Source organism: Trichosurus vulpecula, chromosome 7, assembly GCF_011100635.1.
Source record: "Trichosurus vulpecula isolate mTriVul1 chromosome 7, mTriVul1.pri, whole genome shotgun sequence".
In the NCBI taxonomy this organism is placed as follows: Eukaryota; Metazoa; Chordata; class Mammalia; order Diprotodontia; family Phalangeridae; genus Trichosurus; species Trichosurus vulpecula.
In genome coordinates this window covers 183368684-183382800 of record NC_050579.1, presented here as the reverse complement: position 1 = coordinate 183382800, position 14117 = coordinate 183368684, and the positions used below count along the sequence as shown (strand labels likewise).

General features: G+C 39.8%; 1 protein-coding gene across 1 annotated transcript in view; it reads right to left on the bottom strand.

Moving 5' to 3' along the window:
- The window catches only part of MDN1 (midasin AAA ATPase 1), a 190499-nt gene that overhangs the window by 60957 nt on the left and 115425 nt on the right, over positions 1-14117 (bottom strand). The window contains exons 54-63 of the mRNA XM_036767059.1: positions 13515-13672; positions 13155-13275; positions 12364-12574; positions 12027-12258; positions 11536-11659; positions 10521-10688; positions 8780-8994; positions 7533-7920; positions 6817-6926; positions 4819-5524 (exon numbers count right to left, since the gene is read on the bottom strand). Of these exons, the coding sequence (XP_036622954.1) occupies positions 4819-5524; positions 6817-6926; positions 7533-7920; positions 8780-8994; positions 10521-10688; positions 11536-11659; positions 12027-12258; positions 12364-12574; positions 13155-13275; positions 13515-13672 (2433 nt within the window). The remainder of the gene's footprint in view (positions 1-4818; positions 5525-6816; positions 6927-7532; positions 7921-8779; positions 8995-10520; positions 10689-11535; positions 11660-12026; positions 12259-12363; positions 12575-13154; positions 13276-13514; positions 13673-14117) is intronic.

Here is a 14117-nt window from a genome sequence, read left to right as displayed (position 1 = left end):
ATCAAATCAGTCAGCGAATATTTACAAAGTGCTTATTATGTGCCAGGCACTATGCTGCCAAGCAATGGGGATTCAAAGGTGGGCAAAAATACAGTTCCTGTCCTCAAGGAGTTTACACTCAAAATGGGGGAGGAAACACACTAAGAAGTTTACATGCAAGATATATACAGTGTAAAAATGGAAAACAACCTCAGAAAGAGGGCTTAGAACAGGCTTCTAAAGGATCTGAGCTGAACACTGAAGGATATCAAAGAATCTAGGAAGTAGAATTCAGAAGGGAGAGCATTCTAGGTCTGGGGGTGAGCCGGTGGAAAGGTATAACACAGGGTGATGGAGGGTTATGCTTGAGGTACAGCAAGGCCAATGTTGCTAGATCATGAAGTTTATGGAGAAGAGTATAGTGTAGGAAGATGGCAGACCAAACTCTCCAGATTCTGCCCACCTCCAAGAGATAAAATAGCACCTTAGGGCAAAGTGCAGGTAAAAATAAATAATATGGGCACAACTGGGGTCTTCCTGGGACAGTTCGAGAAGATCAGAAGAAAAATCTCACGACAAGGTTTGGTGCCAGTGAAGAGTAAACACCTCCAGGCTAGGGTCCACTTTAACAACAAACAGCAAACCCTGGGGTTAGTTGGTTTGAGAGGCTGCCTCCACCCCAGCCGCCCAAGGACAGTGAGGCGAGTTGGGCATCTGAGCCCAGGAAGAGCAAGGAAACCTCTGCTGACAAGGAATGCCAGACCCAGCTGTGCTTCGAAGAGCGGCAGAAGGCAAGAAGGAACCAGCACATGCCCAGTGAGTGCAGAGGCAGTGGGGCAGGAAGCCTCTGGCTGTGGGCACTTACAGGAGGCTGGAGGTTTGGCTTTGGTTCCAGGGTAGAAGGGAAAACTGAAGATCTGGGGCAAGAGGCACCAACCCTTATAGCCTAGGGCTAGAGGTGATTACAAAAATTAAGCCATTATCACAAAAAATGCACAGGCAAAGGAGAAATAATCCAACCATAGAAAGCTGTTGAGGGAATACAGAAGACCAGGGTTCATCTTCAGAGAAGGATATTGAAGTAAAAAACTCCCAAAGAGTAATGGCAAATGGTCACTTGCCCAAAAAGAATTCACAGAAGATCTTTAAAAAGACTTTAAAAATCAAGTGACAGAGATGGAGGAAAAACTAAAAAAAAAAAAAAAAAATCCAAGAAAAACAAAAAGATTATGAAAGTCAACCAATTAGAAAAGGAGATCCAGAATCTTAAGGAATAAAATGACACCTTGAAAATTAGAATTGGGCAAAGGGAAGTCAGCAAAATTATAGGATATCGAGAAATAATTAAACAAAATATGAATGCTGAAAAAAGAGATGAGAAAGTGAAACATCTTATAAGAAAAACCACAGATTTGGAGAATAGATCAAGAAGAGGAAACAAAAACAATCAGGCTAACTGAAGGTTACGGCCAAAAAAAGAATCTTGATACAATAATACAAGAAATAATTAAATTGCCCTGAGGCATTAGAACAAGGGGAAAAGTAAAAACAGAAAAAATCCATCGATCACCACTGAAAAGAGATCCTGTGAGGAAAACTCATAGGAATACTGTATTCAAATTCCAAACCCCCAGCTCAAGGATAAAATATTAAAAGCAGTGAGAATAAAACAATTCAAATATGGTGGTGCCACAATTAGAATCCCACAAGACCCAGCAGCGGAGACATTGAAGGACACAGGTCTTGGAACACTATACATCGAAGAGCAAAAGACCTGGGGCTCCTGCCAACAATACCACACCCAGCAAAGTCAAGCATAATCCTAAATGAAAAAAAAAATTCACATTTGATCAACTGTCACTTTCTAGACTTTAAAAAAAAAATACACACAACCTGAACTTAATAGAAGGTTTGACATACAAGAGCCAAGAGAAATATGAGGTACATACCAAAGACTCATTATAAAGGATTCAATAAGGACAGACTGTTTACTTTTTATATATGTAAAATGTAAAACACACCTAAGATTCTTACTAATAACTGAAAGATTGGGGTAACCTGAGTTTGATATGAACTTAAAAACTAAAACCATTTAGGAATAGCTAAAAAGAATAATTACTTTATATGAATGAGATGTAAGAGGAAGAATCAATAAAGAGGAATTAGACGGGGGAGAAGGGCTGGTAGATCTGGTAACCTACTTTCATCGAGAATGTGTTTAAGAGGGAACTACGCACATACACACACACGCAAACACACACACGTATATATACATATAAATACCTGTGTGTGTGTGTGTGTGTGTGTGTGCGCACGCGTATTTAGAAGAGTATAAAAGTCATAAATTTGGAAGAAATAAAACAGTAGGGGGATAGGGAGGAGGGAGAGACAAAGGAGGGATCTTTAGAGGGGAGGGTGAGGGAATAGGTAAAAGGGGGATATGGAAGGGTTTTAGATTTGTGGGAATGGAAGGATAGGGAAGGGATCCTTGAAGGGGGGCAGGCAAGTAACAGGAGGGCAAGGTTATCAGGTAGAAATAAAGTAGAGGACGCAGGAGAGATAGGAAACAAGAGATATGCACAAATAAAACAAAGATTAGGAGTAGAATTTGTTTGGGAAAGTATATGTCTATGTATGTATGTGTATTATCTATAGCTATAGAGAAACAAATCCAAACAATCACAGCCGGGGAGGGGGGGGAAGGATGACAAAGTAAACAAGTACACAGCAGAGAACAAAAGAAAACTTACAAAGAAGCAAAGAAAAGATGGACAGTTCTCAACACGACTTGTAGTACTTCTCACGCAAGCTTTCTTGAAATGAAAATTTACTGTTACATATTTTGAATCTCTTATGTTCTGTTATGTACATGACATGCTTTTTTTTTCTTTGTTACTTGGTATTTAAGTTCCAATATATAAGTTTATGACATGTTTTTGTTTCTTTTCTCCATTCTGAATTTGTGTTCTGGTGTAAGTAAAATAGATTTTAAAAAAACCTAAAAAATAAAAAGAATTTTAAAAAATGATTTTAAAAAAATAGAAGTATAGTATAAAAAGATTGGTAAGAAGGCTCTAAATGACAGAGAATTTTATATTTGACATGGGAGGTAATCGGGAGGAGCTTCTGGAGTTTATTAGGCAGGCATATAACATGGTTAGATAAACACTTTGGCAGCTGAGTGGAGGAAGGAACGGAGTGGGGAGAGACTTGAGGCAGGACAACCAAGCAGAATGTTATAGCAACAATCATGCTATAGGCATGAAGTGATAAGGGCTTTCACCAGGCTGGCAGCCTTTCGAGTACCGAGAAGAGGATGTACATATGAGCTGTTGTGAACAAAGAAATCCTAAGGCTTCTCAATAGACTGGATATGTGGGATGTGTATAAGGAGTTGAGAATGAGACCAAAGCTATGAACTTGGGCTATTAGGAAGATGGTGGTGCCCTCAACAGAAACACAAAAGTACTAAAAATAGGAGGTTCTGTGAGGACACGTTGAGAAACAAGCTGGTGGAGCTCAGAAGAGACACTAGGGCTGAGAAGAGCTCTGGGAATCATCTACTTGGAAATGACAACTGAATCCAAGGAAATGATGTGATCACCAAGGAAGAGAAAGAGAAAGAGAAAGAGAAAGAGAAAGAGAAAGAGAAAGAGAAAGAGAAAGAGAAAGAGAAAGAGAAAGAGAAAGAGAAAGAGAAAGAGAAAGAGAAAGAGAAAGAGAAAGAGAAAGAGAAGAGAAGGGAAGAGGAGAGGAGAGGAGGGAAGAGGAGAGGAGAGAAGGGAAGAAAAGAGAACAGGAGAGGAGAGGAGGGAAGAGAAGAGAAGTCAATACAGAGTCATGGGGAACAAAAAAGGTTAGTAGGCATGACCTGGATGAAAACAGAGCAAAAATAATTGAGAAGGAATTGTCAGAATCATAAAACAAAACCAGGAGAAAGTGGTGTCAGGAAAACCTAGAAAGGAAAACCTATTTAGAAGAGAATGTGTGATAATGTCAAAGGCTGCACAGAAGTCAAGAAGAATAAGGACTGAGAAAAGTCCATTAGATTTGCAGAAGTAAATACACAGAGGATTTTAAAAAACCCCAACAACCTTTGGGATGTCTGTAGCATTTGAATTTGATATACTCAAGTGTCTTCTAGTCAGAGATGAGCAAGTCAATGTTTTAACAATCAACTCCCTGCAGGGGATAAGTTTAACCTGCATTACCAAATTTTCTTCATCACTTTCAAGTCTAGAAAATCCTCAAAACAATAAACTGAACCCTAATTTGTGGCATTTCTGGATGATTTTCAGGCTGTAAATGCTCACAGTGAAAATATCACAGTTGGCTCTTACAAGTCAGTCTGAACTGGCTCTAGCTTCAAATCTAGAACACTATAATACATTAAGCAGAATGCCAACGCCTTGAGAGAAGCAATCAACCCTAAAATGGGGCCAAAGATATAGCAGACACTTAATTAATGCTTACTGAGCTGAACCTAGTGAACTTGCATGAAATTATGTAATTAGCTAGCTCAGATTTTTGGCCCACGGTTCATATTCAGTTTGGTTGTAACTTCAGGCAGTCAACAAAATGATCCTGGAAGAGGAAAACTTATGGTTAACGACTGTGTTTAGTCTATAGATGGCACTCAGCCTGATGTAACTCATAAGAATTTAAGTGATTAATCCCAGACTAGTGATTTACTAAAATTCTTTTCTACTCCCCAATATATCTTATTTAATACATAGAATACCAATAATATCTTTCATCTCCCTTTTTTTTTGCTCCTTGTTTTCCCAAAAAATATGAGAATGAAAAGGGCCAGGAACACTTAGGTAGAACTATCCTTACCTGACATATATGCCTAAAAAGCATCAAAGTTTTCTGGTCCATTTCTCCTTTACAAAATACATGGGAACGAAGGTAAAGCAAAGCATTCATCAGCAGCTGCTCTTGGGTTGGACAGGGCTTCTGGTCCTTGCCGTCTAATTCATGCCCAAGAGAATGTTTCACAGATATCTTCTTAAGTCCCCGGAGCACTTCAATCATCTTTACAGAGCACAGAGCATCTGCATGAGAAAAATAGGTGGGAAAAGTGGAGCCCACAGAAGGGAAGGCCAGCAGTGAAGTGACCAGAGAACTCAACTTGTCTGGAGAAACCAAACCACTGTGGAGCATGGCATAAACTTCAGAGGCTACCAGTCTCATGCCATGCTGCATCTGCAAAATGGCGGCTTGTAATGGAGCCACGGCATCTGGGTACAGAGCATATTCCTCCATCAGCCGTTTCCTAAACTGGTGTTGTGACTTCTGCCAAGCGGCCTCCTCCTTCAGTAAGTTCTGTGTTGCTTGGGATGACTTAGACGCATCTGCTCGAAGGCCTTGCAAAAGACGGGTGAGCAGATCCTGGACTGAAGAGATCCGAGCAATGCTGGTGACATAGTGGTGAATTTCCTGGAGCATTGATTCATAAGTGGGAACTTTAGGCCTGAAGGCCTGCTTTTTCAGCAGGCTGCTTATCTGTTCCTTCAGCTGTTGTATTCTTTGGCGTAGTGTTCTGAAGGTAAATGTACAAACAGAATAAACTAATACAGAAAGGACATAAATTCCAGGATCGTAAAATATGAAAACAAATAGATGTAACAGCTCTTTAAGCGGCAGGTCTATAGCTGTGCAGAACTGAGTCCTATGTTTACTATTAGTTGTGGCTCTTATCAAGCTCACCCTAAAGTTTTGTTTCAGACATCCTGTTTATTATTATTTTGGAGAATAAGATGGAGCGGGGAGACAGAATACATACCAGGGCTCCTCCATTAAAGTACTGGGAGGATGTTGTAGCTCAAGTGTTTTTCAACAATAAGTACAAGCTAATAATAATAACAACTGAATTTATATGGCACTTTAAGGTTTGCAAAGCACATAACAAATATCAGATCATTTTATCCTCACAACTACCTTGTGAGGTATGTCTATTGTTGTCACTGGCTCTTAATTACCAAATAGAATAAGCATATACACAATGGAGAAGAAAAAGAGGTTTATATATAAAACTACAAAACCGTATTACATATAACTTGCTTTCCTTAATATGTAATTAATTCAACATATAACTTTCAGGGCTTTCATTTTTTTTTTTGGAGTTGTTTTTTTTTTTTGAGGGGGAAAGGCAGGACAATTGGGATTAAGTGACTTGCCCAAGGTCACACAGCTAGTAAGTGTGTCAAGTGTCTGAGGCCAGATTTGAACTCAGGTCCTCCTGACTCCAGGGCTGGTGCTCTACTCACTTCGCCACCTAGCTGCCCCAGGGCTTTCATTTTTATAAGATTCTTTCTCACCTTTCTATTCTCTTCTAGGCATTTAAACAAAAATACTTCAATAAATCTCTCTTCTTTTTCTTGGCTACTCTATCATAAGCTTGTCCAACACGTAACCCCCCACACACAAAAAAAAAATTAGAAAAAAGAAAAACAAAACTCTTCTAACAAATATGCATAGCCAAGCAAAATATATTCCCATAATAGCCATGTTCAAGAAGGCATGTATTATTCTGTATTTTGAGTTCAAGGTGAGATTTAAACCAAGAGCCTCCTATCTCCACCAAAAGCTGCCAATTACCCTGTACATGCTGTCTTTTCTACTTTGGTATTATACCCAAAATTCTCCCGCTGAATGCATCCTGATCTAAGCATTCTCCAGGAAACTAAACATTCTATGCTTATGATCACTAATAATTGCCAAACGGTGTAAAAACAGATAATGCCACTCTTGAATAAACTTAAAAGGAGACTTTGCATGTTTTCCCCCAAAATCACTCTAATTACACTACAAACTACTAGTCAGCTGTATTACCTGATGTGAGGATGAGAATAATTGATAACAATTTCATCTTCAAGGTCTCTTCCTGTTTGCAGCTGTGACAAGAGGTTGCGAGTCTTCCACTCACACTCAAGCTGATGTAACTAAGCAAGCAAAGTGGCAAAATGTATATTAGCAGGTAAAAGTTACATATGGCAAATATTCTGATTATCTAAAAAGCAGGGTCTCTCTGGGTGACAGCTTGTATCTTCATAATGACAAACTGCTTTGTGAAAGGGGGCTTAAAGGTAAAAAACTGAAGTGATAACCCTTTATTTAAAGAATGTTCCGTTCTTCCATTACAAAAAAAAAGATGAATGCCATTGGTCTCTGGATCAAAAACCACAGTGCCCAGAGTGTCTTGAGTTTGCAATCACAAGAGAACAGTAGCTACGAATGTACTCTACTCTCTATAATCATGTACGTTGTGATTTGAGTTTGTGTGAAACAGTAACTTCAAGAAAGAAAGCTATTTCCTAAATCCTTAAAAAGGAACTTATAAGGGACCAAAAAAAGAATAACTGGAGAATAATGTTCCAGCCACACTCCTTTGCCTCACAGATGAGTAAACTTTTCCTCAGATGAATGTAGGTAGCAAAAGCTAAGTTGGCAACTGTAGAGTCCAAAGGCAACATCCACATTCCCCTTCCCCTCTCAGAAGACCTCATCCCATGGGGGCCCACACCCTTCCAAATCCCAATTTCCTGTACCTCTTCCTTGGCATATTTGAGCTTGTATTCCCTCTTTACTGCAGGATCAAACTGTGTATGAGGAAGCCACGCTTGGACCTGTGACAAGCCCAGGTATACCCACAAGCTCCCTCGCTCAGCCGCCTCAGGTATGTCCTTCCTGGTTTCTCCTTCCCCAAAGAGGTGCCTCACACAAGTCAACAAGAAACCAAGAAGCTCTTCTGGCAGCAACTCCTGCCCAATCATGTCTCCCAGAGTCCTGCACACATGCTGGAAAGCCACTCTGTCTCTGGATGGCAGCCTGGCACACTGCTGTATGTATTCCTGCTTCCAGGGCTTTGGGACCAGTTCTGCCAAGGCCAAAAGGGTTCTGTATAGCATCACCCACTGGAGGTGGGAATCCGTGCTTCTGAAGGAGGAACAGCATCATCAATAGATGTTAACAATAGGGAAAAATGAACCAGTAGAAAGTGCGTGTGTGTATGTGTGATCGAGAGAAAATTTTACTTAAAGATCATTTCCACCCCCAATCCCCCTGAAACCCTGCTCTCTTGACTAGACAAAGATGGCTACAAGAACTTAGCACGGAGTTTTTCCTTATACGGGAAACAAGTCTGTATTCATCACTTATACTCATCCCCTCTTGCCCTATTCCCCTTTGTGAACAACAGCCTGTCATACACCAAGAGTACGTAGGGGTTTTGTGTGTATGTGTGTGTGCCCCTTCACTTTATTTCAGAGTGATAGAAGCCCCAGTCATTCCTGGAGCAAGGAGACCTATAGTTATGGCTGCCTACAATAAGGCGTATCATTAGGCAGACTGGAGCACATATCCATCTCTACTGTCAACCCCAGCAGCTGCTCTGGCCATTCTGGGATGCCTCTCCCAATCTTTTTAAATTTAATTTTTATTTTGTTCAATTAACAAAAATCTATTTTTTTTACCACTACCCCCCACCTCGCATTACAAAAAGAAAAAGCAATATGCATACTCCAGAAAAACAAATTCTCATGTTGGCCACATTCAAAAGCATGTCTCATTCAAAGCAAAGCAATTTAGAAAGGAGCTTCCTAGTGAACCTGTGTTCTGGTCATCAGTTCCAAAATATTCTACCCAGTGGAGCTAACCAATAAACCAGTGAAGACTAATACAGAACCATCTTTATGCAAAAGCACTATGTGAAGAGAAATAATCAAGAGCTCAAGGAGGCCTGGACTAACTAAACATGTAAAGACTATAAGTAAAAATTTAAAGGAGGAGGAAATACCTCAATTCTGCCATGCTAAGAACAGGCATGTTGGTCCAAAGAATGGTATTGACATCCTTAAGCTGCTGGGCTCTCTCTGCCCATTCCCCAAGGGTGACGTGGGAAGAAGCGAGGACAGAAAGGCCACTGATGTCCCAGGGGCTTGACCTATAGCTGCGTGTGAGGACTTCAAAGAAGCACTTTGAAAAAACTGCTCTATTTAAAATGCCTGGTCCCTGAAAGATAGGAATTAATGGTACAATGTCATTGTTTCCAGACAAGCTCAAATTCCACAAAACAATGCATTTATTTCTACATGTACTCTGATAATCAGTAATTCTGAAAACATGTATGACCAGGATCTCAATAAACGGAAATCTTCCAATTATACTTCTCCGGGGTCACAGAATGTTTGTTAGTCACTATTTTCTTGGTCATATCAAAGTCACAAATGTCACTTTACAGATGAAAGTATTTCCAAAATAATTCATTTTTACACTTCAGTTCTTAAAACAGAAAAGTCATGAGAAAACATATAAAAGAAAAGAATAGAAAAGAGGAATCAGCATTATGAAGAGCTAGCTACCCTGGAAGTTCACTCTGCCCAAAGATTTTTCACAATAAGCATACTACTCTCCACCCCTTGGGCTTCAACCACTGATTGGCTGGTTCCTCCTACAAACTGTTTAAAGGTAAACAACCAGGCCAATCAAGTCTTGACTTCCTATACTATACTCCTGATTCTCTACAATCCCTTCCTCTTCCCCCCCTTTTCAGGGTCCTTTTTTGTGTTGTCTTCCTCCATCAAGTCCTTTTTCTTTCTGCTTCTATCTGTATCCCCAGACCTTAGCACAGTGCGTGGCCCATAGTAATCACTTATTGACTTGACAAAACAGAAAAGCTACAGGTACAGACATTGATTTTTACATGAAAATGATCAACAATGAAAAGGAAACATAAGACAAAGATAAGCAAAGTTCCATACTAGGTATTAGGGACTGACAGTGGAATAAAAAAAATAGAAAGGGGAAAAGCATTACAAGGATCTGGTTACCATCTTGCATCCTCTTAGGTCAACATTATTTATTTTCAGTTAAGACAACTCACATTTGTTAACAACAGCTAACATCTACACTGTTCTTTACGGTTTACAAACTGTTTTTGTCGTAGCACTATCAGGTAGCTAGTCCAAATATCATTCCCATGAACTCTTTCTTGTTTCCCACGCTAGTGAAAATACAGTATCCTCTGTCCTAAACGACCTTCATTTCACTGCTTTGTCTTTACTTTCTTCATACTTATTCTACATAAATTTGTCACCTTCATTATAACTGAAGCTCCTTACATAGATTCTTTTACTTATATTCAAGTATCTGGCACATAGTAGAGGCTTAATAAATGCTTGCTGAATATTTTTAAAATAAGGAAACTGGAGTTTAATGACATGCACAGGGTCACAAAACAAATAATTAACAGAACCCATATTTCAAACCACATGCGTTCAGGACACTGGCCTCTTGCCACTCTGCCAGTGCCCTTAAAATATTAAATAAAACACGAGCAGACCATTCAAACGGCTCTTCAACTTGAATTGCGATAGCTTATTACCGGCATTTAATTAACATGAATTGACGGTGCAGTCTTGGCCTCTGGAACAAACAAATCTATTGCCATGGTACTGTATTCTTCAAAAGCACTGGCAGAGGTCTTTACATTTTCCACTACAAATAATGACAAATCTAACGACTGTATGGAAACAAACCTTCAAAGACGGATCCAGAGGTTGAGGAATTTCCTTCCCTTCCACATCAAGGACAGGTTTCCAACTTAACCAGTACTCTGGATCTGTAGTGACGGTGCTGCTCCAGAAGGAGGTAAGGGCACAATTAATGAGCTCACACCACAAAGAAGTCATTTCTTCCGTTGATCCCTAGAGATGGAAAAGGAAAGAAAACAGAAAATTGTGCCTTCCCAACTCCCAGAAAGCTTAGGAAAGATTCTGGTTGTTACATTTCTAGGTATCTTAGTCTTCTAACAGAGCTGAGACCTTTTAGTCCCTTGTCCCAAAGCTCTCTCTCCCTGTTTCTCTATTGTTCCCTAGGTGATCTAGTTCAACTCACATAGTCTGTTTCATGTTTCTGTAAAACTGTGATGCTTGCTCTTCAACAACTTCACCATAAGGTTAGGCAGATGATTAGGAAAGCTTAGCAAAGGACCCTTCACCCCTAAGAGAGGCAGATACTAAAAAGATATATGGCACCTAATGATAGAATTATTTTGTTACACATTAAGGAAGCGCTATACCAGCCAGGCTCCTACCTGCCAAGAGAATGAAGAATTTATCATTCATGAGTGAGCATGGCCTAGTGGATTTTTTTCAACTGAGCTGAATGTATAAATGAGCTCTCAAGACCACAACAATGTGAATGACCAACTACGCAACAGCAACGTCAGTGGTGAAATGAAACAGCTTCTATGGCAGACTTTAACCATGAAAGTCAACTCTCCTCTTCAGCAGCCCTTTTGAATTACATTTGGAGGATGAAGAGACTGTCATCAAGCCTTCGAGCCATGACACTTTACACTACGTATTTTTGAGATCAAACTGATAAAAAATCTTTAGGGATCAATCACTGCACTGAAATGAGTTTTCCTCTAAAAAAGGAGGGGAATGTTAAAGAAAAGTCTAATCAAAAAAATGAACCAAATATTGCTTAAAATCCCCAAGCTGTACAATGAAGAGGTCTCATTTTCCTTTAAAAACCCAGCATTATTACCTTATGGTCCGTCAGATACCAAAGACTTTTAAGTTGCTGAGACGCACTCGGGGTGTACTTGAGACAAAACGCAATATGGTAATTTAAGTCGTACTCTACTCGTCCTTGTTGGTTATTGCAATTCCTGATTGAAAACGAAGGGAGCAGGTGGGGGCAAGAGGGCATAAAAGAAAGGACGACAGTTAATGGAGACGAAACGGCGGTACAAACATTCGAACAAATCACTGAGTATGGTTATTTTAAAAAACTAACAAGTTAGCCTCAAAGAGCAAAATGGATTTTTGAAAATTAGTTAAGCAGAAAGTTATAAATCTCTAGTTAATCTTCAAAGCTTCTCTTTCCTTGGCTGGTGACCTTTGCTTTCCCTCCCACTGCCCTCAACGTCAAACCTGTGTGCTCCACTTTACAATAAGGACATTTCAAAGAACAAGGCTAAGCAGCCCGCAGACACTAAAACGCCCCAAAGGAATGTAAGAACGCCTAAGACTTACCTTCCCAGAAAAGCATGCGACAGAAAGTCCGTTGTTACCCTGTACTGCCAGAGTACAGCCAAGTACTCCATACCTGGCCACAACTGAACCTTCCTGGTAAGTGCAATCAAGGAAGCTGCCTTAGGCTGGCATATAACTGCATTTTCCATACGCTTCTTTTCTGGGCAACCAATTGAAATACCTTTGGTTTTAAGATGCAAACACTGTGCGTTCACAAAGTTCTTCAAAGTGCCTGAACAAAAGAAGCATACATTTCATTAACCTCCCGAGCACAGTGTCCAAGGTGACATCCACGTATCACAAACATTTTCATCCAAATACCAAAATAATGCCCTACCTGGGTGGACATCTTCCAAACAATTGGCTCTAAGGATCAATCCCCAAGCCTGCAGTAAATGCTTCTTCAATGTATACTCATCAGCAGCCACTCTCAAACGCAGGATCTCATCCCTCCTACCACTTTCCCCTAGGACAGGTTTCAATTCCAGGATGCTAAGTGATTTGTTAAGTACATTCAATTGCTCAAAACACTCCACCACCAGCTTATCCTACAACAAACCAAAATCGGAAATATTTACTACAGAGCAATATTGGTCTATTTCATGGTTTTAACCAAGGAAAAATTCCCTTGGTTCAATTACCCATTGTTTCCAGATAACAGTGACTAAATATTCAGAACTTACAAAGTTACTGAGGGTAGGGACTACTTCACATTTGTTTCTGTATGCCAGTGCTTGGCACATTGTAGACTCTTAATATATGTTTTCTGATTGACTGATTGACTGTAGCTCTGAAAAGATTCACCGTATCAAAAAAACAATTATACCAGTCACCTCATAAATTGCCTAAAATAAAAAGCCCTAACTTTTATAAGGAAATAAATTGTTTGGTCTACAGTACATGAATATACATTGAAGCTTCACTGGCAAAGGACAGAATGGTTAAATTCATTTCAGAAAATCATAACTTAGATTTAGCACTGGAAGAGATCTTAGAAGATCACCTAATCCAACCCACTCATTTTACAGATGAAGAAACTGAGGCCAAAAAAGATTTAAATGATTTAAGTGTTAATGAAAATGGGAAAGCCTATCTAGTCTTTATTGCTACTAACAACAATTTGTGTACCTTGAAAGGAAGAGGTCTTCCGAGGGCCTTCTGCATCTTCTTTATACTGACAAAGCCTCCCATTGGGCTACCAAGGCAGTTCTGAATGTGTTCTGAGACAGACAGCACCTCTTTATAGTATCTTTAGAGAACAAAGAAAAAGGGAGAGAGGAATAAAACATGGAGAAAACCTGGGTGGTAAGGGAAGCTGTTATTTTTACATTGAGCATAAGAGAACTCGTCTTTCTCTTCACTTAGTTGTCACTGGACTTATTAATACCATCACTATTACTGTTGCCACCGCTGCTACTATACCACCATCATCAAGACCACCACAAACAAGGGAGAGTGAGAAAAGTGTACCAAAAGAAAGGGACTTACTTCTCCTCATGACCAATTAGTAGCTGGGGAACTGCACCAACCAAATGCTTTGAAACCCAATGCCAATGAAGGGAGAGCAGGGCCAAGCCTTGTGAATCCACTTTGACCGTATCAGACACTGTCCAGAACCGATCACGCCATAGCACAGCATACAAGATCTAAAAATACATTATGAAATATTTTTAGGAAGAATAGAACACACAAAGAAGGCATGAATCTATGATTTGCAAAGTAATAGCACTAAGCAAGCTTTTAGGTGTCAGTTAGTTACTCAATAAGCATCCATTAAGTAGCTATTTTGCTATTTTATGTCCTAAGCAGTGGAGTATGGAAACTACCCTTTATCCTGGGCATAAAAATTTAATCATAGTGGTAGAATGAGAACGGTGCTCTCTAGGGAATCAGAGGACCTGGGTTCTAATCCTGCCTCTGACATTTACTACCTGTGAGACCTCAGACAAATTATTTAACTTCTCTCGGCCTCAGTTTCATTCTAGAATCATACAGATGAAGACTTCCAATGAACTCAATTTAGCCACTAAGTTCTGCCTGTTCTTATCTTCAGGATGGAGTAAAAGATGGAGCTGGCATCAGTCAGGAAGA